Genomic DNA, 27,113 nt, shown 5'->3' with positions numbered 1-27,113 from the left:
AATCCAGCTCTAAAAATCCTCCGTGCTCCATCTGGTCTTAACTCAAAAGAGAGTGCAGAGCTTTGGCCAGTAGTCATCACAAAACGTTCTGAAAAAGGGCAAGGCCTACTGTGACCTTCAGATAGTCACACAGAACAAAGTCACACAGCATCTTAAAGTGGGACGTTCATGACATTTCAGGGCTGTTTCATAAAAGGAGTCATCAGACAGCGGACTAATCAGCGCACCATTCTGCCAGCCTAAATGAGGCCTCTGAGCTTTTGCTCTGATTCTTGGTGCATCGGGTGTAAAAAGAGACTCTTAAAAAGTGCATGTGGATATCAAAAAGGAACTAATTGTCTTTTCTGGGATTTTTCTCTACTACACATACAATCAAACTGTATCAGGACCTGCTAGAGGTACACACAGATATAAAGTGATGGGGAGAGCCTCTAGCTCAGTGAGGGCATATATTCCTTTGGAGTCAGGGATTCAATGATATCTGCCTTTGATCAGGATCGTAAATATTGTCTTATGATGAGAAATAACTGTCTTATACCATTAAATGAGTGTATTGAAGAAGCAAAGAGTGAAGATGGTTTTCCAGTAGATTTAATGATCTTGTTGGGAAAATTTCCTCAGAATGTTAGACTTTGTAGAAGAATTTCCACCTACAACCCTGAATTTCCAAACCACTGAAGAAAAACAATATGGAGTAGAAAAATAAAACAAAACATGGCTGTTGCCTAATTACCTGGAAACAATTATTCCTGGGGGGAAAAAAACTTTAGTCATGAGGTCAGCAGTGGTTGGTTAAATTGCAATTCTTATTTTTTACCCACATTTAGTTTTTTTGCTATTGTTGTAAAGCATTATACAGTTTGATATTCTAGACATCCTTGGCATTATTCTAAAGTTCAAATTTAGTTCTTTTAAAATATTGGTTGCCTACTCGTAAGGCAAGCACCCTGCCTTAGTTACCAGGTACTCCCTGACAGCGACAAAGGGCCTCTTTTCATTGTGGAGAATCGCTCTTGTAAACAGCGAACCATGAAAAATAACCACGGTCACTCATTTGCCACTGCATAGGTTATGGTCCAATGGAGCCCCCTCGTGGTCAAGCCGACTCCTTTTGGATGTCCCTCAAGTCATTCATTGGGCAACACAGGCTGTCATTCGACTCTGTTCTCCACAACATGTCTGCGACGTGCAAGCTTTAGCCTGTGCTTTCAGAATCTGCTTACCCTGAATCTCTTCCAACTCATTTGAAAGGCCAACTTGTTGTTGTTGTTGTTTCAAATCCTGGGAATACTGAGGAGCAGGAGCCAGAATGGATGTCAGAGGTTTGGGCACAGCTAGTTGCAATGGCAGTTGCGGTCTTTGAGCAGCGGAGGCGGGGCTAGTCTAAGACAAAGCTGGACTTGGCCCCGCACAGCCAAGGAGACGTTAGCCATTGGGGAAATGGAGAGTGTGGGGAGCCAACAGGAATTCCACTTTGGCTGCACTTATCCACGAAGGGGGCCTTATACTTACCTGAGGGCTATTGGCTCAGTCCAAAAAGCAGTAACCCGCCCCCCCCCCAAAAAAAAACACAAACCAACACACTACTGTGGGTATTGGTTTGCTCTGCAACACACTGGCTCGGTGATAGGAACTTAGATGATTTTTCCCTTTTTCTGTTTAGCCAAAAACCAAATATCCTTGGAACTATGATGGTGATGAGCCTGTAAAGGAGGTCAGGTTGATGAAGAAGGAGGCATCAGTCACACTCCCCTGACCCTCCCTATGCTTGGGGACCCATTGCCATAGCATTTAGCTGCCAGTCCTCTGCCCATCCTTTCCTTTTAAGCATACAGTAAACTGCTCGCCTACAGGCGGTACCGTGGTAACAGGTTGAATGCGCTACTAAAACAAAGAAAACAACCCAAAGGCAACCACAATACAATGCCTGTGTTCCAGTCCCCAAATTTCCTCCTGAGATACAGAAATGTACCTGAGAATGAGCTGAGAGCAGCGGTCCACAGAACGTGGGCGTTATTCCTGGGTCTCAGCTGAGTGGTGTCGATGAACGTGAGCTCATTCTGATATGCATTGTCCCTGAAAAACGTGTCATTGAATTAGCATTCTCTCCTGACTGGCATTCGATAAAAGGACTGTAAAGTGCAGCTCTTCCAAGAGCCCTCATTAACCTAACGTAGCTGCATCTACATCTATTCCCTTCTCTCTCCGCATCCATGTGGAGGCAAATGCAATGCATGCTAGTGTCCTCACTGTTCAGAGAGGAGAGAAGGTCACGATGGAAAACGTACACATTGCTTGTCCTCAGCCTACTCCCCGAGTGGAAGCCATGTCTGTGTGAGGCCGTGGGTGGCATCCAACAAGCTGGAGGGGGGAGCTGCTCCTGCCCCGACTGTCCTCCTGGGAGGGTCGCCTCCCAGCACCCGAAGCAGCCACCCTGCAGGAAGCATCGCGCCTGGTGCGCATAAGTGTAACCAGTAAGGGGTCCGGGCTGCCTGTCCCTGCTTGAGCCAATGAAGCAGAGACAGGGTTGCATCATATATGAGCATTTATTCCAATACTGCCGGCAGCATGGGGAGCAGCAGGTCATCCACAAAAATCTGCCCTTCCCCCCCCCCCCAAACCAGCTGCTTATATTGGGTAAAAGGACAAAGCTTACACGGGGAAGTAGGCAAAAGGGTATGCCAAATGGGCAGTTTGCAGGTAACACGGCTGGAGATTTGCAAAGGCCTGCGGCGTGGCACGCACAGGCTGGGGGTCTTCACAGGGCTGGCAGCTCTGGTTTCTGCAACAAGGCTGTTCATCTTCCCATGATAACAGGCCACTCCCCATGGGGAGGGTGGGCTGCATTTCCAGGTGAGCTCCCAGGTCCCACGTGCAACCAGCCAGGTTAGAATGTGCCTCTTTCATCAGAACAAACCAATCCCGGTGAACAGGGCATGATTCATATTTCTTACAATTACAGCTGGTCCCCAATATTCTATTTCTGCCCCTATCATAAGGGTGTCATGTGATGTGCCCGAGCTGGTCGAGGCCAGCAGCAGTGTCCTGGCTGCGCCTCGTGCCCATTGCCAGCCCTCGCTGTGACCGCTGGTGGTTAGGGGTGAGGACCCGCAGCACCTGGGAAGTGGCGAGGAGACCTCAGCAGGGGAAGGGAGGGGAGGGGAGGGGAGGTCAGGGGACCAGGAGTGTGAGGCTGATGGAGAGCCCCCCCACCCCCCGCCCTTCCCCCTGCATGCATGAGACACTGTCAGGCTGTGGTTTGAGGAACTCTGGGCCAGAGGTGCCCCTGCAGGCAGCCCGTCCAGGCTGTCAATCAACGAGCAGTGAGTGGGCAGCCTCTGTACTCCTCCCCGGCCTGAGGGTTTGCTGTAAGTCACTGTGCGTCAATAAGAACGGTTACTTGGATGCCTGCAGAATGTACAGTGACGGAGGGAGTAGTAGCAGGACCTGTTCGCTCTCTCCCTTCCTCTTCTAGCCTCTCCTCTGCTTCACCTCCTCCCTATCCCCTCCTTCCATCGTATTCCTCCTCCCCTCTCTCCCCTCCACTCCGCTCTCCTGTCCTTTCTTCCTTCTTTTTAAAAAGGTCTGAAGGCAGGCAGGACACCGGATTACATAGTACTATTGTGTGACTCTCTCAGAAGAGCAAAAGGAACTGGGAAGTGGGGAGAAATGAAAAAAAGAGATTTGAAAAAAAGGACATCATGTTTAAGGGAAAATAACCCTCAGGGCATGAACCAGGGACCAGTTCGGTAAGGACCAAGGGGCCCTGCTGGGAAGAAGGAGAAGATGGATGAGTGAAGTCAGCCTCGGGGCTCACTGTGCCGGCGGCGGGTATGACCTGGAATGTGGGGACAGCAGGTTGAAGACCAATGATTTAGAGCCCAAGCAGACTTCACTCTGGAGGGCTGTGTGTGATCCTGTGGGTCTGTTAACAGAATGCCCGTTCTTTTCTCTTCCAGTGATTAATGGTCACACCCTGTGTTTGCGGCTGTTACTAGAAATCGCAGACAACCCGGAAGTAGTTGACGTGAAAGATGCCAAAGGACAGTAAGTGCCCCCCCCCCCCCCCGGGCCGGGCCGGCGGTTGATTTCAGTCACGGTGGGTGATGGTTGGTTGGTTTAGCCGCTGGGAGGGCTGACTGCTGAGCGTGAGGTTGGGGGGTACATGTTTGGGTGAAATTCACTGGCTGAGGACCCTGGAATAATGAGGTAGCTTCGTGTCAGAGTATATGCAGAGACGGGCAAAAGTAGGGCTATGGTTGCTCATATGGAAAAAGACGCAGCTTATGATGATTACAATAGCTCTATTAACTCTAAAGAATGTCACCACGGGACTTAGGAGAGTCTACCTAAATGCAGTGTGTGTGTGTATGTATGTGTGTGTGTATGTATGTGTGTGTGTGTATATGTGTGTATGTGTGTGTATGTGTGTGTGTGTGTGTGTGTGTGTGTGTGTGTGTTGATGAAAAAGAGCCAACTTTGTATGTCTTGGGCAGTGATGGCGAACCTATGACACGCGTGTCAGAGGTGACACTCGAACTCATTTTTTTGGTTGATTTTTCTTTGTTAAATGGCATTTAAATATATAAAATAAATATCAAAAATATAAATCTTTGTTTTACTATGGTTGCAAATATCAAAAAATTTCTATATGTGACACGGCACCAGAGTTAAGTTAGGGTTTTTCAAAATGCTGACACGCCGAGCTCAAAAGGTTCTTTGTATGTCTAGGGCCATGTACCCTGGCCTTTGAAAAATAGTCCTCCTTGGCTCCTTCTTCTTACCCATTTTACCCTCTTTTGAAGCTGCTACATTTTGATGTTCATATTAATAATGGCAATGGCCTCAAGAAGTTATCTCCATCATAAAAATCCTCCATATTTGCCTCCTTCCTTGGGTTTGTTTTTCCCAAGTCCTTCCTACCTGATGGCCTGTTCCTGCCCCCAGTCTTCTTGCAGATAGGAAAGGCAGAGCCAGCACGAGCGCCTCACCCCCGGTATGTGAGTCAGTGTCGAAGTGGGAGCTAGGATGCCCCCTCCTGGGCCCCAGCTCTCTGCTCTTTCCTCCGTGTTGGCCAGGCTTTTCTGGAAGGCAGCAAACTTTGGTCAAGTGAAACATTGAGCAAATGCCAACGCAGAACTCTATGAAGGTCGAACTACTCTGATAGGAGCGAGAGGGTCTCCTTCACGCACGCACTCCCTGCTCGGTTGATATTTCGAAATGCTTCTGAAAATGATGGGATTGCAGTGACCATCCTGAGAAGGAGCCTCCCCGGCCCCACCCACATCAGTCATCCCACTGACACCATTCCAGGTGGCCATTAGATGCCAGAGGCAGATATATATATGGAGAGAGAGAGAGAGAGAGAGAGAGAGATGGAGACAGAGACAGACAGAGTGACAAAGAGAAGGAGTTACTCCCACTGGAAGTAATGAGCATTTTGTTTTAATTTTCTTCTAAAAAGCCAATCTTTCTCTCTCCTAGAACCCCACTGATGCTGGCAGTAGCATATGGACACATTGATGCTGTCTCATTGTTACTTGAAAAGGAAGCAAATGTAGATGCTGTTGACATCATGGGATGCACAGCGTTGCACAGAGGGGTACGTACGTCTTCCTCAGCCGCAGTCAAGCCATCGTGTAATCAGAACACTTCCTCTTTACTTCCCATATGAGTTTTTAGTGAAAATATTGTCTCCTAGGATAACCAATGAACCTCAGTCAGCCTAAAAGAAATTACAGAATCTTTTGCAAAAGTAAAATAGTGGCGGGTACTCTTAGGTCCTGCTCTTGCGATTTCATGGTCGATTGTGATAACAGAACCATGAACTCCTACTGTTGGTAGAATTGCTTCTACTTTCAGATGACAAAATACTTGCACAGCATAGAAATTTTGCAAAGTATTTTTTCAAAGCACAGAGAAAACAGTTACAATCACTAGTAATCCTACCTCCTGGAGATAACCATTTTTTTGGTTTATATACCAAATCTTCTTTTCTGTATATAGATTTATTTTTTTAAAAAAAAAATTTAAAAAGAGAATACTGAAGATACTATTTGGAACCTACTTTTTTCTTTTAGAATATCGAGGACCTTTTCCATATCAGTAAATATTTTCCTGCTCTATCATTTTTAATGGTCCATTGGATGCAGGTGCCATAATTTATTCCAGTGATTGCTTAGTCTTGAGTAGCCATGCTATGTCTGACTGTTGACCCATTCCCCGCCTGAAGCATGTATCCTGTGACAGTTCCTTGTATACCTCTGCTGAGTTGTTTTTTAAAGCATGCCGAGGAAACGAAATCAAACAGAAGCAGAAATAAAAGTGCTCTTTGGGCTGGTGCCAACCACCATGGTCAGTGAACAGGAGAGGAACTCTCAGTGGTCAAAGTGCTCATCCTCGTTCTTATTTCTTGGGGACTTCCTGTGGGCCATGCAACAGGCTGGGGCCTTTACGTACCTTATCTCGTCAGTCCTCACAACAACCTGTGGGGTCCTTATTACTATCCCCAGGTACAGGTAAATGAAATGAGACAGGTGAATTGACTTGTCCAAGCTTTACCAGGGGAAGCCAGGATTTAGCTCACACCTTCCTGATTCTAACGCTCATGTGTTCCATTATATCGTAGTACCTTTCATGGTTATGTCTGGAGAGTCGAGATGTTTCCCACATGCTGATGTCCACACGGACTTCTCTGCTATGAATCTGGCTGGGTAGTCCTCCCGTGAGGCCCGGGCATGCATGTCCTCTGACTCTGAGCCCAGCCTCACTCAGCCGCCTGCTTCACATCCCGAGCCGCTGCCCTTCTGACTTTTGTGTTTTCAATGCAATCGATTAGATCATGTCGGGTCATGAGGAATGTGTGCAGATGCTGCTGGAGGAAGAAGTCTCAATTCTCTGCAAAGATGCCAGAGGGAGGACCCCCTTGCACTACGCCGCGGCCCGCGGCCACGCCACATGGCTGAGCGAGCTGCTGCAGATGGCCCTGTCGGAGGAAGACTGCTGTTTCAAGGACAACCAGGGCTACACGCCGCTGCACTGGGCTTGCTACAATGGTGAGCGGACTGCCGTGCGACTGAGTCCAGTGGGTTCCCTCTGAACCCGGCACCACTGGGATCTCAGGGGAGGGAAAGCAGCACAACGCTGTCAACCTTGATTGCCAATCTTTCTGCATCTGAGACACCTTTTTTCTGTTGTGTTTTTTTTAAGTATGTTGCCCTTCCTGGCTACTATGATGCCTTAATGGAATAAAAATTCACTTTCTCCCTTTTTGCTAATTAATAACATAAAACTCCTAATCAGGACTTCTAATGAATGAATAACCAGTTTTTTTTTTTTAAATATATTTTATTGATTTTTTACAGAGAGGAAGGGAGAGAGAGATAGAGAGTCAGAAACATCGATGAGAGAGAAACATCGATCAGCTGCCTCCTGCACACCTCCTACTGGGGATGTGCCCGCAACCCAGGTACATGCCCTTGACCGGAATCGAACCCGGGACCTCTCAGTCCGCAGGCCGACGCTCTATCCACTGAGCCAAACCGGTTTTGGCTGAATAACCAGTTTTAATGAAAGTTTCTGATGCTACATGATATAACCAGGGACCCTACAGTGAATGAAAATAACACAGCTAAGACCTGTTACAGTTGACAACCAGTCAGACTTCTAGATGAGTGATTTGTCTTTGGGCATTTCCTCTTTTATATCTCATTTCCCCCATTTATTTTGTCGCACTTATAATTCAGAAGATCTAACATTTCTTATTTCACTTATTTGAGTAAAAAAGAAATGCAAGCTCATCGTAAATTTTAAAAATATTGACATGTCTAAGGTAGAATTAAGTCTCCATTTCCAAACTTGCTTTCTGATGTAATTTGGTGTGTACCTTTAATACTTTCCCCTTGAGGATATAAATACAAATGTATGTGCATTTGTTTTTTTTAAACTAGAATCATAGAACAACTATCATTCTATAACTTTCTTTTTTGCTATTGTTTATTTAACATGGTGGGGCACAGATATAATGGCCACCTGAACAAGAAGATGTCTGCAGACGAAAAACGATGTAGGCAACTCCATAGACTGTAACAGAAAGGATTACAGGATCATTTCCTTACAGGGAGGTAGGGTCAGAGCGGACAGACAACCCAGCACTCTGCACAGATGATTCTCTGCTAAGAGACCCCTGTTACAGTACTTTTTTATGGTATAACTCAGGTACTAATGATTGATAAGACAAAGGGACAAAGAACGCAGTCAACGAGTACGGTAGTGCCCAGCCGGTATGGCTCAGTGAACCAGGAGGTCACTGGTTCGATTCTTGGTCAGTGCACATGCTCTGGTTGCAGGCTCAAACCCTTGTGGAGGACGTGCAGGAGGCAGCCAATAAATGCTTTTCTCTCACCGATGTTTCTCTCTCTCTATCCCTCTCCCTTCCTCTCTCTAAATTCAACAAAAACATTAAAAAAAAAAAAAAAGAATGCAGTGGCACCAGGGGCCATACCTCCTGGTGGTCTTGCGACGGAAGATGGTTCATAATGGATCCTATCACCAGGTTAATATTTATTCTGGTTGCCATGGCATTCTGGCGGTTACTAACAAAAACATTTATGGTAGGTTTTATGGAACACTGATAATCATCAACTGCAAGGCTCTGATAGGCTTGCTCAGTGAGGCTGATCGAAGGTCACAGCAGAAGAGAAATCCGGGACCCAGAGGTGGAGTCAGTTTTGTCCGCATCTACTTCTATATACATTCTATCGCAGATATCCTGCAAGTTATTGTGTATCGATAATGATTGATCTCCTTAGTATATTGCATAGCAGATAAATCAATATAGATGTGTGTGTATCACAATTTATTATTTATTCAACCGGGTCCCTGGGGATGGACATTCGGATTGTTTTCAGGTTTTTTCCTGTTAAAACGAGGCTTCAGTGTGTGTCTGTTCATAGTATGTACCTTAATTCTGTCCGATAAGTTTCCAGAAGGGAAACTATTGATGAGGACATGTGTGTTTTTTAACTTTAATAAATTACACCATGTTACTTTGCAAGAAGGGTGTAATTTATTACTCCCCCAAACGTGTATAAGACCTATATTTCCTCCAAGCCTTTGCCAGCCCAGGAAGATAGCATCTTTTTCCTTTTTGTGAGTTTGAAGGGCAGAAAAGGTTATCTCATTACTTTGGTTTGTGTTTCCCTGTCTAACAGTGTATTTATTTATTGGTATTTCATCTTCTGGAAATGACCTTTTCCATCTATTGCTTATTTTTAATGAGTTTTATCTTTCCTCATGCGTTTGCTGGAGTGCCTTGTCGTAGAGATAGGAATCCTCCCTGCATGTGCTATGTGCTGCCAGTGTTTTCTCTCTGTCTGTCATTTGTCTCTGGTCTTTGTTTATGATGTCATTTTCCATGCAGAAATTTTGAACGTTTGTGTAGTTGAGTCCGTCATATATTTTTATTTGCTGGGATCTAGGTTTCCAGTCCTGCTTAAGGTCTCCCACCTGTAAGTTTATATGGATATTTTCCCATATATTTTCTACTCTGTTTCTATAATTTTATTTTTCCATTTGCAATTCTTATATTAAAATTTTCACCTAGACAGTTTGGCTCGGTGGATAGATCATTGGCCTGCAGACTGAAGGCTCCCACGGTCAAGGGCACATGCCTAGGTTGGGGGCTTGATCCCCAGTCGGGGGCGTGCAGGAGGCAGCCGATCGGTAGTTCTCTCTCATCATGGATGTTTCTATCTCTCTCTCCCGCTCCCTTCCAGTCTGAAATCAATAAAAATATATTTTAAAAATATTTTCAGTCAGAAACTCTGGGGTGCTCTCATTTACAACATTTCATTTTCATTACAGTCCTCTTTCGTCATTGGCTCTGACCAGGAAGAGCCATATTTTCTACTTTCTCAACTTGGCTGGTCCCTCCCTGCTACTGGAGGATTGTGATTCTTTACTTACCAGTGGCTGAGGGCCCCCTAAGCCCCATCTGGGTCAAACCTGGAGATCTCTCTGGCAGGAAGGGGAAGGCGCAGTCAGAGTCTTGGCCTAATGGCAGGTGGCAAACTCACCGACCACATCCTCTCCCCCGAGATGAGGGGAAGGAGGGTGGTAGGTCTCTGTTCTGAGGCCTCTCCTGGTGCAAGCAGGGGAGGGGAGTAGTCCCCCCCCTAAGCAGTTCCAGTGCAGTCTCCCTCCGGGTCTGAGGGTCAAGCTCCCATCTTCCCAGAATCCCCTTCACCGAGCACTGTGAAATACCTCAAGGCACTCAAGGATGCCCAGTCCTGTCTACACAGACCCTTAGGTTGGGGTTTATAGAGTCCCAAAGAGTGGTGTGTGTAGACACTTCCCTAAGTAGATCCTGTGGGGGATTCATACTAATAGAGGGTGTGAAGTGTTTAAGGGAGGGTTGGCTATAGGTGGAAAGCTAAACAGTGTAACTTACCTAAAGTTAGGGGATTTTTATATTCATTACTTTGTATGTTTTTAACCCTCCTTCAAGCAGTGTCCCTTTTTCTCTTTATAGGTAAAAGAAAGGTTTGGGTTGTGTTTTAATACTTAAAATTGTCTGATCTTCGTCATTCTGAGGTAGATCATGAGAGAGCTGAGAATTCAGCCCTGAGTTCAGCCGACAGGAGGTTCCAGGACAACAATCTGTATTCCAAAGCCAAATAGTTTGGCATTAATAGCTGTCCATCCCTTCACAGACCACATTCAGGCCCTTTATCCATAAGCTCCCATCATCCTATGACATCGGTAGGGCAAGTTTCCTCGTGTGATTTCTTATCTATGAGAAATTGAGGCTCACAGATCCCAGGAGAGTTGCTTTGGATCACGTGACAAGGAAGCCAACAGAGCTGAGGCCTTAACTTAAATTCAGTTGATTTGGAAACTACTTGTCATTTTGTTGAAAATAATTCCTCACATTCATTCCTCTACTTATTTTTTTAAAAATACTTATTGGGTACACATTGTTTGCCAGGAGCTGGTCTTGGTGCCATTTTAAACACTTATACAGTATTTTACACTCAGCATTTTACCCTTCCACCTGCTATTTTCTATCAATCACATCTTCTCCCCTTCACTAGGGTCCATAATTATAAGTGAATTTACTCACATGGGTGAAGGGGAAATTTCCTGTTATAAATATGGGCAAACTGAGATGTGTTAGATGTCTACCTATCAAGAGCTGAGCATAACATAGAATCGATTCTGCTTGCAAATGAGGTCCCTTCTCCATCTCGTTCTCTCCATCAGACCATATGGCTTTCATTGTCTTATTTGTTCATTATGTCTCAGAACTCCTATGAGCATAGTCAATAACATGTTGGCATTTTGTGAATTTCATTCCGTGGAGGTTGAGCATTCAGCCTATTCAGGAAAATACATAAGCCAGAATTCAGTTCTTAATGACAAAAAAAAATTGATTGTGTTGAACAAAATTTCATTCTTAGAAACTTCCTAAATTCTTTTGCTTCCTTGCAGGTAATGAAAACTGTATAGAGGTACTTTTGGAGCAGAAATGTTTTCGCGAATTTATCGGCAATCCCTTTACTCCACTGCACTGTGCGATGTAAGTAGAGATGCCAGAAGTCAATGGTGCTGCTTTAATTCCTTCAACGACACGTAGAAAAATTGCCCTTTAGGAAAGGAAAAAGCTTTCACGTTACAGATAAGACCAGTGTATTCCATTTTGCTGCTAAAGGCAAATAGGTCTGAGAGCGAAGTGTGGTCCCTAATGTTAATGATTTCCAGGAGATTTCTATGAAAGGCCGTGGCTCCAAGGTGGCTCACATGCCACCTTAGAGAAACTGCATGAAGAGGTGGCCTGAGGGGCACCTGACACCCCATACTCTTCAGGTATACTTCACACCTGCAGCCAAATTCTAAAAATATGCCTGCGAATGATTAGAAAGACATTTTCTACCAGGAAGACTTTTCATGTATGGTAATTCCCTTTCTTCGTATGTTGTAAGGTTTTTTATATGTAGTTTTTGCTCCAATCTCAATGTGTGAACCATTGTCCAGAGAGTACAGGGACTGTAAGTCAGACTTCCATGTCAGCCTGCTGGGTCATGGGCACCCAGGTGGACACTTTCTTGAGGTTGGTGGGTGACCTAGTGCCGATCCAGCCTGCTCCCTGACCAGCTGGCCCTGGCACAGGTGATGTGAGTGGCCAGCGCTCTCTAACAGCTTTGAAGCACTCCACCCTTGCCCTCCAGTTTTTCAGCTTTGGCTTCCACGATTCCATGAACAATAGGCCTATTATTTCTCTCACAAGGTTTTGTTTTTGTTTTTGTTTTTTTTTATAGTGGCAGACACCCTAAAGGCTTTACTATTATTATTTTAAATCTTTATTGTTGAAGTATTACATATGTCCCCCTCCTTCCACCATTGACCTCTTCTAGCCCACTCCCCAACCCCCACCCCAGGCCTTCACCCGCCTATTGTCTGTGACCATGGGTTATGCATACATGCAGACAAGGTCTTTGGTTGATCACCTCCCACCTCCCACCCTCCCCCACCTTCCTTCTGAGATTCCACAATCTCACCTTCTATGCTTCTATGTCCCTGGACCTATTTTGCTCCAAGTTGTGGCCACTTAGATTTTGAGGTGCTGTTGCTCACAATTTCTTGTCTTAATTGATTTCTCGGAGTCCTTGTTAGTGTGTTAGCAGCTGTCCCTGGCTGTGGACTCTTAGTATAACTGTCCCAGGACCTTTCCAGGAACCTTAATAAACCTCTTTCCTTTAAAAATTTGGATATAATTTGTTTGGATCTGTGAGAGAGTGGAGCTCAAATCCCAGAGTGACTAACCCACGGCTCCCAGTGAACTCGGGGTAAAGAGGGTGCCCTCCTGAGCTTCTCCTCCCAAGACCTTCAGCTTCAGATCCTACCCTCCTCGCCACAGCTGTTCAGACAAGCAAAGGAGACAACTTCGGTCAGATAAACAGGCTTCAACCCTTCTTGGAGCAGGCGATTCTCCAAAATCTTCAGAGTGGAGACTGCCCGCTTCAGGAAGTGTTAGATAAAGTTCGTTTATATCACCTAAGTTGTCTTCTTTAAACGTTTTACCAGAACATAGGCCACAGATATTTGCATCAGACTTAAAAAACAACCACCATCAGATTGTTAAGTATACAGTGCATGGGAAGATGGACTAGGAGGGGATATATAACTTTTTAAGTGGTGAGATTTTTAATGCTACTTTTCGTTTTAGAATAAATGACCATGAGAATTGTGCGTCACTGCTGCTGGGGGCCATAGATTCCAGCATTGTCAATTGCAGGGACGACAAAGGCAGGTGAGTGACCCAGGATAGCATGCCTCTCCTCCCCACGAATCCCAGTCTCTGCCCTGTGGTTGCAGAGGGGCCAAACCTCTTTTATTTGGTTTTTAAATGGAAAAGTAATATGTAAGCATGTTTTTTAATTAAGTATTGGAAAGGACATATAATTAAAACAAGTTTTCCTCCTCGGCCCAGCAGCCCCAGCCTCTTCCACGGAGGAAGCCACTAGAAACTGTCCTTTCCAAATGTGTATATTCCCTCACATATTGTCTGTGCACAGCTACAAACATCTGTAAAATATATGTGCTTATATCCCTTATGTGCAAATGGAGCACTCTATAGCAATGCTCTGCTTTTAGTATATCTTGGAGATCTTCCCAAATACTAAAACCCTTAGATTTACCATATTCTTTTTAAGGCTGAATATTATTCATCTGAATGGATATATTATAACTTAATCAGCCTGCCCGTTATGGAAGAATATTTAGGTTGTTTCCAGTACTTTGCTATTTCAAAGGGTGGTGCAGTTTATATGTGCCTGGTCCTATGACCCAAGTGTATCTAGGAGATAAAATCCTAGAAGTGGTTAAAAGGCCAGTAGTTTTTAAATTTGACAAGTAATGCCAGGTTGTCCTCCCCCAAAAAATCAGTCATTCACATTAGATGACGTGGGCTTTTTAGAAAAATAGCCAATGATCTACAAATTTAAGGTGTAATTTTGAAAGTATCTTTATCCAAGGGGAGAGAAAAGCCACTGGGACTCAAGATTAAAGCGGTCAACAAAGATGCTAATTTCATGATCAGGGCCACCAGCTCACCCCCCCCCCCACATTGGTGACCCTGCCGAGGGGCCTGGTGGTCATCTCCGTGAACCTGCCGTGTTTCTCTGGCGTGCACGGAGAGCGGGTGTGAGGTTCCCAGGAAGCTAACGCCGCTTGCTCCGTCGCCAGGACGCCGCTGCATGCCGCAGCCTTTGCTGACCACGTGGAGTGCCTGCAGCTCCTGCTGAGACACAGCGCCCAGGTGAACGCGGCCGACGACGCGGGCAAGACGGCGCTGATGATGGCCGCAGAGAACGGGCAGGCGGGCGCCGTGGGTACGTGCCCGAGGGGGGATGCCCATCCGTGCCTGTCCAAAACCAAAGGCATGGGCAAGCAAGAAAGCCGTTAGTCTCTTGCTATCTACCCATAAAAAGACCAACACATTATCTAAGCCACCGGCTCCACTTGCTCATTGTCCGCAGTCCCGTTACTGGCTGGTTGGTGGGCCTGATCCAAGTGAGCCAACCTCTCAGCAGGGAAATCTCTTGACGTTGAGAAGCCAGAGGTAACACAGAATCATTGTACCCGGGAATAAAATTGTCAAACAACGGATGCACTTATAGGCCTTGGATTTGGCTAGAACACACGTGGCCATAAGTGGTTCCTTTTTTTCTTAAACACATGAAATAGGATAATGTGAGCTGCACTGATTTAGATCTGTTATTGTTTCTGTAGTAACTTCTTTAAAGTACATGTAATTGGCATATAGTCTGAGTAGCTTTCTTTTGTTTTGTTTTTTATAGACATTCTGGTGAACAGCGCCCAGGCTGACCTGTCTGTGAAGGACAAGGACTTGAACACACCCTTGCATTTGGCGTGTAGTAAAGTATGTAAGGGAATATGACACACTGTTATTCAGTATAATAATAATAGTAATGATGATGATGATGATGATAAATACCACTTAATTCTACCTCAAAAGTGCGTATCATGGCCCCTAATTAAGAGGTCCGTTTCCCCAGGATGTTGGCCCCTCTAAGCAGAGTTGGAGGAGGAAAAGCAAGGGCGTACCACACGGGTGGACGGGATGTGCTTTGCGTGGCATTGGCCACTTGCATGCTGGCTGCAGTGTGGCTTGATGCTGCCACTGTGTCTGTGGTACCGCCTTTTGGTTATAAACACACATTAGGACCTCAGATACATGGCTTCTAGAATATGAGCCTCTCCACTTGTTCTCATTTTGTTTCGTTGGAAGGCCTTGTAATAACACAGCCCAAAAATGCTATCCTGTGAGGCAAGTCAGTGTGTTCGTGTGCAGGTCTACCCTCTCCCTTTTTTCCGGTGCATAGTCCAATGCAAAGAACGCATTTGTGTGTATGGTGTTGTTGTTGTTTTTGTTTTTTTTTAAAAATAGCATTGTGTTCACTGCTTCAGCAAAAGATAAATGGCACATAGGAATGTGATTTCACAGAAGCGGGATCATACTGCTTACAACCTGCTTTTGTTCCTGAGTCACATGTTATGAATAGCTTTCTTGTGTAGACATTTCATAATGTTTTCGAAGATGCATGGTACTCTCTACCTTAGGAATGTGCCACCCTTTACGCAGCCTACCCTCTCCCATTAGACATTTGCTTGTTTTCAAATACAAGCTACTCTACATAATAATAACTGTGCTGCAATGTTTTAGGAAGCCTTGTTCCTTTAAACTAAATGTCTAAATGTGAAATTATTGAGCCTGGGCTATGAACATGTTAAAGTCCAAATTCCCCTAAAATGAAGTCTTAACTATTTACACTCCACCAGTAGTATATCAGAATGAAACCTCCGTGGATATTTCTAAAGTTATATTTAAGGGTCTCCCTTCTAAGGCATTGTGGTATGATGGCAGCTGACACCAGTGATGGTGTTTATTTCAGTACTAGAGGTCTGGTGCACGAAAATCATGCACTGGGGGGTGGAGAGTGTCCCTCAGCCAGGCCTGTGACCTCTTGCAGTCCAGGAACCTTTGGAGGATGTCCGCCTGCCGGCTTAGGCCCATTCCCCGCCGGGATCGGGCCTAAGCCGGAAGTCAGACATCCCTCTCACAGTTTGGGGCTCTCGGAGTGCGGGACCCTTCACTTCTTACTGCTCGCCTGCAGCAGAGGCGGGAGAGGCTCCTGCCACTGCTGCTGCGCTTGCCAGCCATGAGCCCGGCTTCTGGCTGAGCAGGCTCCCCCTGTGGGAGCGCACTGACCACCAGGGGGCAGCTCCTGTGCTGAGCGTCTGCCCCCTGGTGGTCAGTGCGCATCATAGCAACCGGTCGTTCAGCCATTCGGTCGATTTACATTATTAGGGTTTTATTATATAGGATAGTTCCAGCATTAAAAGTGTTATCTGTATCCAGCGGCACCAGCAGTCTCAGCTGTTCCTCTCATCAGTTGCGTTTTCTCACTTCATGTTCAGGGTGTCCCAGGGAAACCACAAAAAGTGCTCCGTTTCATCAAGTGTGTTTCAAGGTGTAGTTTTCATGACTATAAATGCAATGCTTTTCAAACGTTATTGTGCCATTGAATCACCTGAGGATATTGTTAAAATTCAGCTTCTGATTTAGGAGGGTGGGAGTGGGGCCTGAGATTCCACGTCGCTAAGTGCCAGGTGATGCTGATGTTGATGCTTCGGGTCACAGGGGCTCAGGAAGCCAGTACCTTCACGGAGCGCAGGCCTGAAACCGTGAAAGCGCCTCTGACGGATCCATTAAAATTACCGACTGTCTGTTGTCATAAGGCGCAGAGATCATTTCCCCTGGCTGAGGAGGAGATGAATAGGCTTTCTTGAAAAAGGATCCTTTCACAATATAAGGCAGTAACTGATGAGTGACAGATAATAGGAAACATGCAAACTTCAAGAATAAATGGATCAAGGAAGTGGTCAATCATGAAGACTTGAGGAAGGAGATGGGACTTGACTTACATTTAAAAAGTGATGTTGAAGGATACTTCTAATTCTCCTCCCTGTTTACCAGCTGACCCGGCTGAATTCATATCGGTTTCAGCTCCCTGGACATTAGTTCTAAAACTTATCCTAGAAATGTTAGTATTTCAGATCAGATTTATATTAACCAAATCCTAATGGGACCTCATTTGGAATCTTGGAGAATGTAGGGCCCTGGGACTATTTGCTTTTTAGAAGAAAAAGGAATTACTCAGATGATGGCCTTATAACATGTATACAGGCAGAGGACCTTCGTTTCACATCTAAAGCCCAATGAAGTGATTGTTCTGGAACTTTTCTAAGTCTCCATCCTGAGTTTCTGATCATTTTCTTTTTCTTCCCTAGGGTCATGAAAAATGTGCCTTGTTAATACTTGACAAGATACAAGACGAGAGCCTTATTAATGCCAAAAACAATGCACTGCAGACGTAAGTGTGATGGCTAGAGCTGGACTCAGACCCAAATTCCTAGTCATTTATTCAACACATGTGAAGAGCTAGCTCTGTGCCAGGCTGGAGCTGGGACACAGCAGTGAAAGCACAGACCCGCCTCTCCTTCGTGAAGTTTAGTCACACACCTGCAGCTCAGACCCAGCTAGGCAGTTTCCGTTAGAACCTGCATTTTGATATGCCGGCATAGAGACGTGTGAGGTCTGTGTTTTTCTTTGCTGATATTTCTATGGTAATATTATAAATTTACTGGGTGATTAGAAAAACGTATGGGCTGACCTATTTGGGAAATATTTGTATACTGGTAAAATGTATTAGCATTATGTGTTCTTACTAGAAAATGACAGTTTTATAAATTAGGTTCCCAGAATATATTTGAAGAGTTTCTAAGCCATTTGTCTTAATTACATTTTAATGTGATTCAGTGTTATCCTCAGTGTGAAAAACTTAAGAGCTGCTTCAGCTTTAGCCATGTGGCTCAGCTGGTTAGAGCATCATCTCAGACACCAAAAGGTTGTGGGTTCGATTTCCAGTCAGGGCACATACCTAGGTTGCAGGTTCGATCCCCGGTTGGGGTGCATACAGAAGGCAACCAGTTGATGTTTCTTTCTATCTCTCTTCTTCTCTGTAAAATCAATTAAAAGATAAGCATATCCTCAGGTGAGGACTAAAATTAATAATAAATAAATAAATAAAAGCTGTTTTATTTTCTATTTTAGGAAATTATGTATTTGTTTTAAAGGGCAAAGAATATTAGCATTTTTCATTAAAATTCTTAAGGAATAAATAGCAGAATATACTAACTTTGACATTGTTCTTTAAGATGTTCTAAATTCAATAAAATATCACTTAGTAATAACAAAGAGATTTGAGATTATATATATGAGTGATATTAGTCATATTGATGAACTGGGTGAAACAGTGATTCCAATGCAAGCGTACAGCTCAAGGGTTAAAGAACCTTCTAGAAAATGCCCCAGAGCTTGAGTTCTTCTGTCTTCCTATCTACTGTCATTGAGGTTGTTTGAGATGCAGAGTATTTGTGATATTTGCAGAGAAATCTGGGCCAACTCGGAAGAACTGTTGGGTCATTAGCACCTGGACAAGATCTGGTCAGCAAATCTCTTTTTTCCCCAGTAAAAACGTTCAGAGGCTATGTATGGAGTCTTACCTACTTGCTGCCTCTTAACAACGCAGGCTGCCCAAATGGCACATCTCACACAAACGCGTATCCCACCTGACGCCCTGTGTTCTTTCTCAGGCCCCTGCACGTCGCTGCGCGCAACGGCCTGAAGGCCGTGGTGGAGGAGCTGCTGGCCAAAGGGGCCTGCGTCCTCGCTGTCGATGAGAACGGTGAGTGGGAAAAGGACACGATCACGGCAGGTGCCTTCCCTGTGCTGGGGAGCCAGAGGACAGGAGGGATGTAGGAGCTAGTTAAAGAGGCGGTAGGAACCCTCTCCCTCCGGAGCCCCCCGTGTGTGAGAAATCAACGAGGATGCTGTGTCCTGTCTGTCTTCGTTAAAGTGCAGTCTCCCTGTAGCCACCACTGCCTCCCATTCTGCATGTGACGTCAGCAGCGAGGGTCGCTGACTCCTCAGCGTGGCGGTTAAAATGCCCGAGACACACGGCCGAGCTTGCACCTTGGCATTCGCCGTGCTGACCGCACACACTGAAGAGTGAGGGATTCCCCATCATCCGTGCATGCTCAAGGGCTCGCGCCAAAACCAGGTCTCTGTGTTCCAGTCCATTCTGAGATCAAACCTTTTTCTTTTCTTTTTGAGAACAGACCAGAACGCGTATTCCCAGGATGGCTACTTGGGGAACGTGAATAAGAATTTTAAATTCATGTCTAGGCTTGACACTTCTCTTGATCTAGATAACGTCCCTTTTCTGAATGAACTAACTCTTAACAGCAGCTTTCTCCTCTGCTTCCTACGAAGTTGTGAACCCCAGGATTGTATTAGATGCCATTCGAAGCACAATGCCTATTAGCCTTGGGGAGCAGGCGCGGGACTTCTGGATATTTACTAATTAAGTAAATTTTTCAAAATGTGGCATGAATCGTGGCATTTAATTAACGTCGTATAATAAAATGCATTAACGTAACTCAATTAACTGCTTATTACAGGTATTGGAATTAGCAGCTCATGCCCATTGCTCAGAAGTAAGCAGCCCTATGGCGTCATTAGCTGTAACTCCTGTTAGTTTGGTTTTGCGGCCCCATTTCCCCTAGCATGTTCCCTGCCCCGTCCCTGGCCCGATTCATCTAGGAGATGCAGAAAGTTCGCTGTTACTCCATCCGTCTGGTTTTCCTGCCTCCCCTTCCCTCACCCTCTACTCACCATTGTAGACTTTGGGGCTGGCGTGCAGAGGCCTACAGCTTTTCTCCACAATGACCAGAGACCAGAACACATAGTTTTCGCTTCTCTGGTGTAAGTCTGCTACACCCGAGGCTCATCCAGCCCTTACTGACCTTGGGCCAGTGGGACTGTGGCTTGTCTCGGAGCTTAGCTGCATCCCAAAGACCTCGGAACATCTGGGGCACTTTAGTACAGCCCCACAATCCTATTCCTTGACTCATCACAGACCTTCGTGGCAGAGGACGTTAAGATATCCGTCCATTCTTATTTGTTTTCACACCAGAGAAGGAATAATCTGTTAAGAGGGGCGAGGAGGGGGAAGCAGAAATGAGGTTAAGCGCTGATAAACAAAACAACAAAAAGTTCGGTTTTATTGAGCCGGTTCCTCTGGAGTAAATGAGCGAGTAGTGGCAACTCCGGCCAGCAGAGAGGACAGGATGGCCTGGAACCAAAGCGGACTAAGGCAGCCATAATGACATCCACGAGTATCTATTTCCCTGCGCATCTGTTTCGTGCTCTGAGCTCACTCTCCCTTCCGGATGGCAGCCATCCAGCCTAAATGGTAGAGCAGGGCATGACTATGCCAACCATCGCGATTCCCCCACCTCGGCTGCCTTTAGGTTGGCAATGTTGCTATTTTTTAAAATTCTGTTAAGTTTTTTTTTTTTAAATGATGGTACATGTTCAACGACAAATGACCAGTGCCTGCCTGTTTCTGAGCTCCTCACATGATTCTAGAGCCAGTTAATTGTAGAATCTGACACACAACCACCTACAATGGAAAGCCATTGTTCTCAGAATGAGCGTGCTCCGGCCCCGGCCGAGGCCCACGGTGTGAGTGTGTGTGCTCGCCAGTGGGAGCCCCTTCCTGGCTGTCCCGTGGCTGTTTTTTTGTGGAATTGTGTCCCCGGCCCCACCCCCCCTCGTGTTTCCATTCACTAGACAAAGACTGGAATTCTGCCTAATGTTGGATAATATAGTGCTTGTCGTTGTCACGTAAGCTGAAAAGGATCCCCCAACCCTCCCGAGAATGCCTCCCCTCTAGGCCCCTCCCACCTCACCCCTAGCATGCCCTGTGAGAAGTAACTCCTTCCTTTGCCTGCATGATTGCTAACTCAACATACATCTCCGTGGGAGGTCAGATGAGATGTACTGTGGATGCTCAGACTAACCACTGCCTTGTCTGCATTTACGCCCAGGTCATACCCCGGCCCTGGCTTGCGCTCCTAACAAAGACGTGGCTGACTGCCTGGCCCTCATTTTGGCTACCATGATGCCTTTTTCTCCTTCCAGTACAATGACGGCTGTCAACCTGGTTTGTTTTAAAAAAGACAATTTGAACAGGACGACCCTCTCCAACCTGGGTAGCATGGTTAGCCTGTGCAGTAACAACGTAGGCTCGGAGGATGGGTACAATGAAAACGATTCTGATTCGGAAACCTTTTGACCTTGGACTGTAAACGTTTTCCCTTGATCGACCCTGTTGGAGGAAGGGGAAGAAGCTCGGATTCCAGGTTTAGGTCGTGTTCCAGTGTTATTATGGGCCCGAGCTACCAGAAGCCGGTAGAGAAGGGATTCATTCATCAAACTGAGGGAGGGCAGCTAGGCCGGAGGACCAAGCACTCACACGGATGGGCCCTGCTTTTGATCTGTCTCATGCTTTCCTTAGCTCTAAGAGACTTCTGTGAAAGTCTACCTCTCATTTTAAAGAAGGAATAAAAAAAATGCATTGAATTCTTTTTCTTTGGGGATAATGCACTGAGAGGGAACTGTTGTCCCCTATAAAGTGTGGTGTTTTTTTTTTTATTTGTTTTGTTCACATACTCACTTGGCAGTGAGTTGTCAGAAATGTATCACGCATGTCCCCAGGGGGAAGGGGAGGCAGGGGTGGATAGGAAAAGCCTCCAACCTCTTCTCCCTCTGCTGTTTACGTCCTCACTAGAACCCAAAGGTAAACGTGTTTCTCTCTGGAAATCATGCCTGTAGTCACCTTTCTAAGGGAGATCGATGATCCGTGTCCTCCCTAGAGTGAGCCCTTCAATAGCCAGGACTTCTTCCCAAGGCTATTTGTTGAAGTTGCCAAATGAAGGAGAAAAACTCATTGAAAACAAGACTTGCTTGTTTTTTCTTTAACACAAACACAGCGCCCACTGCTCCCCATAACAAGCCTGTGGCTTATGTCCGCCCGAGCGATGGCATCCAGGGCTGCCTGTTACCCTGCCGGGGAAAGGCAGATTGCACCCACACCTGGAGGCCCATGCAGGTTTGCTATGGAACTGCCCTTACTGATTCATCCTTAGACAAACAGTAACTTCTAAAGAGCATCAGGACCATCGGCCTTGCTCATCGATAGTAAAATATTCCAGGAGCTTCTCAGCTGAGGTCGTGCTGAGTGAGGGCCGGTGTGGCTGCAGCAGGGGACAGAGAGAGGCAGAGCAGGTGGCAGGAGTGGGGGACGTGGAGAGGAGAGCCCGTGGTAGTTGCGTGCTGATGAAATCAACCTGGTGAACCCTGTGTCTGCTCCCTCTGCCAAAGCTTCTAGGTCCAACGGACCCCGCCCCACCCCGGGAATAGCTGTACAAAAAGAAGAATGAGACTCTTCCAGAACCATTCACACACACACGTGCACACACATGTATATAGTTCTGTCTGTATCTCATCAACCAGCTCTACAGGAGGACCAAAATGCTTCCGTCGAGAATGGAAGACTTCACTGGTTTTTCTTCGCAGTGAAAGTGAGAACTGAAGTAGCTTTTCTATGGAGTTAAAATGGAATCTTTTTGCGTAAGAGTCTTTGTTGTATTTTATATTTCTTATGACAGAGATTTCCAGTGGATGGCTTACCATTTGTAACGGATGATGTGTTGACCACGGCTTACTTTTTTTGCCAGACGAGAGAAAATGTTCATATACTTTTGATGTAAATGTGTTTATATTTATTGGAAATGAAACAAATGCTGAGGGAGCGTCCTTTGTTCGTTCTCCCTTTTCATTGCTGTGTGTCTTACTTGGAAAAACAAAAAAGCAGAAAAACACACAGGGCCCTCCCTGGGCCGACCAGCAGCCCTGGGCCGGCCAGCAGCCCTGGGCCAGCCAGCAGCCCTGGGCCCGGCCAGCAGGCCTGGGCCACGCCCGGCATTTCCACTGCTAAGGTCTCAGCGGATCCTCATGATCTCCCACGTGGATTGGAGAGGGCACCGCAGCCATCACTCAGCCCCAGTCTGTGGCCAACCTAGGGCTTAGAAGACATTGGAGTCCTTCTGCTCTTCTGCCAGATGAACCTGAAGCGCGTTGTGGATCATATGCACAGACGTGGCCAAAAGAAAAGTCCAGAAAGGATCCCGAATGCACTGAACTCCCACGTGGTCCCAGTAAACTCCTGAGAAACTGCATCAGTGGGTGGACACTTGTGCCAAGAGAAGAAATAACAATCACCAGCTCGCGCTATTCCCACCGGGGGAAGGAAGCGTTGTGTGAGGGGAGTACTAACCATCTGATAACTGGGTCCCTTTCACCCTGGAAATTGCAGTCTCATCGTGTATGTGAGATATTTTTACAACAGCGTTCGGCCGTATCTGGATCAAATACAGGTTCTGTATTCTGTTTCTCATCTAACTGCAAGAGACTTCGTCTCGCTCTTTTAATACCCGGATTGAATGAGACGCTCACGTTGGGTTCTTCACGGAGGAGAGCTGTCCAGAGGACTTCCGACATTGTGTTTGCATTCCCCTCCTTCCCCTGTCCTTTTTGTTTGTTTAGAGAAGATGAATTTTTTTGCAGGAGGTAAATTGCTCATGAGTAATAATGACCTCATCATTGCCAAAACCCTGAGCATGAGGGAGAGCCAGTGCTGAGAAGCACGATACACTGCGGCGTCTTTTTCTAGAAGTGAATGGAAATCTTGCTCCGTTGGCGTAGAAAGCAGGCGAAGAGACGGCCGCTTCAGTGGTGGCGCAGCGGTGACAGGGCCCCGGGGAGCCTCACAGAGGGCAGGAGCGCTGCAGCAGGATGCAGGCCTGGGCCTTATCTCCGCGGAGCTGCTTTGGACGCCCCCCACCCCTTCCTCACAGAAAGAAGGCGGACAAAGGAGCAACATGAAGTCACGCTTACTCTGAACTGTTCATTGAATCCATCTCTCCTCTTGCTCCCCCCCCACCCCCCTTCCCCTGGCCAATTCTTTTCCTTTGAGAAATGGCTTTAAAAACTCTGAGTTCTGTATCTGTCAAGTACATCTCTTAGAGATAACATTAGATTTGCAACATAGCTTTCTAAGAAAAAAACATAACAGAAAACATTGTGCTTTTCATCGAGTCTTAGCTGGTTCGTGCTTTTTACCTACCTGTGTTCTTTTTCGACTCGATTTTAACCACAGCCACAGGGATCATGTTTCATGGCACTTCACCTGTTCGCCAGTGTCTGCCTGTCCGTGGTAAATACATTACTGTCTCCACATTGCCTAAAACCTGCTACGATTCTACAGTAAATAGCTCAGGGGATTTCTATGTATCACTACTAAAAGGGCACCATAGTATGTTTTGGTACTTTAGGCAGTACACAGCTGCTTGATTTATTATTTTGTTATTAAATTAGAGCAAGAACAGCACACGGATTCGCTGCACTAGTTATGCTTTGTCCTTTGAGCAACTCGGTTTGCTTGTCTGTTGTGTTGGTTGAAGAACTCATCCCCCTTTTTTCCCTTTTGTCTTGTACTATGAAGGTAGAGTGCCTTTTTATATCTGTATATTCTGAAAATGTTCTGTGAAATGTTTTGTATTTTTTTCACTTGAGTGTTATCAGAGCAATATAATACCAGTGAGTTTTCATTTCAGCCTTTCTTTGAATGTATAAAGTGTCTTTTTTTCCCCTGGTTCCCCTTTTCCCTGCTTTGAAATGGAAATGGATAAGCCGAAGTGTTCTCTAGGAGTTCTGTTTGATTTTGCAGTGCTAAAATGCTTTCTTCTTACCAAACCGTAAACCATAGGTCAGTGTTACAGGGGGAAAGCGTTTCAAGATAGTGACAATCTGAGTGTGTGTACACAATGTAATTCTACGCGTTCCTTATGCAGTGTTCTAAAAGCTCAATGCAAGTATATTTGGGTTGGTAGTGTGTCTCCATGTTTTATGCTTTAGCATGTGCAATATATCTTTGCGAAGCACGATGATACAAATCTGGTGCCAGTGTTCTATTTTGCCTAATATATTTGTAACAGCATAAAATATTGTTTGATGATTTCAGTGGGATTTTGTCTGTAATGTTTTCTTATGTAAATTGAGGTCGAATGACTCTGGTAAATGCCATGACTGTAAAAATGAGGAAAATGACTGAGTTCAGTGAATGACTTTGAACCAATTGAATCTTCTCAAGCACAGTTTAATACTTTTTCAACTACTGAATGCGAATAATGTAATGACGTACTTAACTGTAATATACTATGGACATGCATTCAGATGGTTATTTTTACAAATAAAGACGGTACAAATATTGTTGCGATTTCTGTTTTCTTTAATTTTACCAACTATTCTGATCATTTACATCTTTATCTCCCCTACCCATGCCAAATTAACACTAAATTCTTAAAAAAATAAATAATCAGAGAGAAGTGTATATGCATATTTAATACTTCTGTTTATATCACCACAGTTAGAGAAAAAATTCAAATATGTATATTTGTGTTGATTATATTTATTCTTGTCATAACAGATTTCAGCTGGCTTGTAACAAAAGACATGTGATAAACTAGAAATAGAAAAATTAAGACGGGGGGAAATGCAAACAAATATGGGAACTGTAAAGTTTAGCACAGTGGCCATGACTGAACTTGAGTTTGCTCTAGGCTTCCTCGTGTTCACGGGAAGAGGGGAAATGTGATTATCTGGTTGCATATATCAGAAAGGAGGAAGCTTAGGAGGTCCTCAAAACTGTGACTTCAACCGTTCTTGTCTTTGTTGTTGCCACCACTACCTTTCAACTGCTTCATAGCAACACGAGGCCCGGCCTCTCTTCACTGTTCTTAAAGGTATAGTATAGAGAATTTTCTCTTCATCTCATCAGAATTTCTCCCCTTGAGTAGTAATTTCAGGAACAGTCGCTAGAAGCACTAACGAACAAATTCCTGATGATAGAGTTCCCAACTGATGAGAAAAAGATGTGGGGGTGGGGCCTTCCTGAGTTCCTCAAATCACAGTGTCATAGAATGTTAGCAGCTCTTACAGTTTAGCCCAGTCCCAGCCACTGTTTTTCATGAAAATACTGAGCCCCAGAGAGGTTATAGAATTTGTTCAAGTTTGTGTATACAAATATTCAGTAACCTGGTTTGATACCATGTGTGCCTATAGGTCTCTCTTCTGTGTCATCCTACTGAAAATGTTTTGTAGTTGTTTTTTTATTATTATTATTTTTCCTAGAAATGTTCTGAAAGGTTGCACTCTGCCCTGTCCTCATTCAGATATACAAATCCACATGCTTTCCATTTTTTAAAATTTTTTTTTATTGGGGTGACATTAGTCTACATGAACATATAGGTTACATGTGTGGATTACTCATTTACAAAATCTGTATATAGAACCATGTGCCCACCACCCAAAGGCAAATCTTCTCCTGTCACCTTATATTAAGACCCCTTTCTTCCCTCACCCCCTCCCTCTGGCAACCACCACACTGCTGTTTGTGTTCATAAGTTTCAATTTTATATTCCAAACTAGAGGCCCGGTGCACAAATTCATGCACAGGTGCGGTCTGGCCAGCCCGCCCCGATAGGGGCCAATCGGGGCCAGGCCAATGCAGGAGAGGGGAACCGGGAGGTTGGCCAGTTGGCCCCGTCCCTGATTAGGCTGGTTGGCTGGCTGCAGTGGGCGTCATAGCGACCAGCCATTCCGGTTGTTCCGGGGTTCCAGTCGCTGGCTTTTTATATATATAGATATGAGTGAAATCATAGCTTAGTTTTTTTCTGTTTGACTTATTTCACTTCACATAATGTTCTCAAGGTCCCTCCATGTTGTTGTAAATGATGCTATTTCATCCTCTCTATGGCTGTGTAGACTCCATTGTGTATATATACCACATCTTCTTTATCCAGTCCTCTATCATAGGGCACTTTGGCTGTTTCCAACTCTTGGCCACCGTGAATGCTGCTGCAATTAACATAGGGGTGCATGTATCTTTGCATATAAATGATTTCGAGTTTTTCAGGTATATACCCAGGAGTAGGGTCATTGGGTATTATGGTAGCTCTATTTTTCATTTTTTGAGAACTCGCCAGACTGCTTTCCATAGTGA

At 45.3% G+C, this 27,113-nt stretch overlaps 1 protein-coding gene across 1 annotated transcript in view; it reads left to right on the top strand.

The window, feature by feature from the left end:
• Positions 1-21,571, top strand: part of ANKRD44 (ankyrin repeat domain 44) — a 132,362-nt gene extending 110,791 nt beyond the window's left edge. Inside the window, exons 20-29 of the mRNA XM_023763119.1 lie at positions 3,960-4,047; positions 5,485-5,602; positions 6,839-7,055; positions 11,491-11,578; positions 13,226-13,309; positions 14,245-14,390; positions 14,859-14,941; positions 17,374-17,456; positions 18,739-18,830; positions 21,037-21,571. Of these exons, the coding sequence (XP_023618887.1) occupies positions 3,960-4,047; positions 5,485-5,602; positions 6,839-7,055; positions 11,491-11,578; positions 13,226-13,309; positions 14,245-14,390; positions 14,859-14,941; positions 17,374-17,456; positions 18,739-18,830; positions 21,037-21,284 (1,247 nt within the window). The 3' untranslated portion in view covers positions 21,285-21,571. The remainder of the gene's footprint in view (positions 1-3,959; positions 4,048-5,484; positions 5,603-6,838; positions 7,056-11,490; positions 11,579-13,225; positions 13,310-14,244; positions 14,391-14,858; positions 14,942-17,373; positions 17,457-18,738; positions 18,831-21,036) is intronic.
• The last annotated feature ends 5,542 nt before the right edge of the window (positions 21,572-27,113 follow it).

This window comes from Myotis lucifugus, unplaced genomic scaffold (assembly GCF_000147115.1).
Source record: "Myotis lucifugus unplaced genomic scaffold, Myoluc2.0 scaffold_3, whole genome shotgun sequence".
Taxonomy (NCBI): domain Eukaryota; kingdom Metazoa; phylum Chordata; class Mammalia; order Chiroptera; family Vespertilionidae; genus Myotis; species Myotis lucifugus.
The sequence above is the reverse complement of the archived record's forward strand: the minus strand, read 5'-3'. Positions and strand labels throughout refer to the sequence as shown.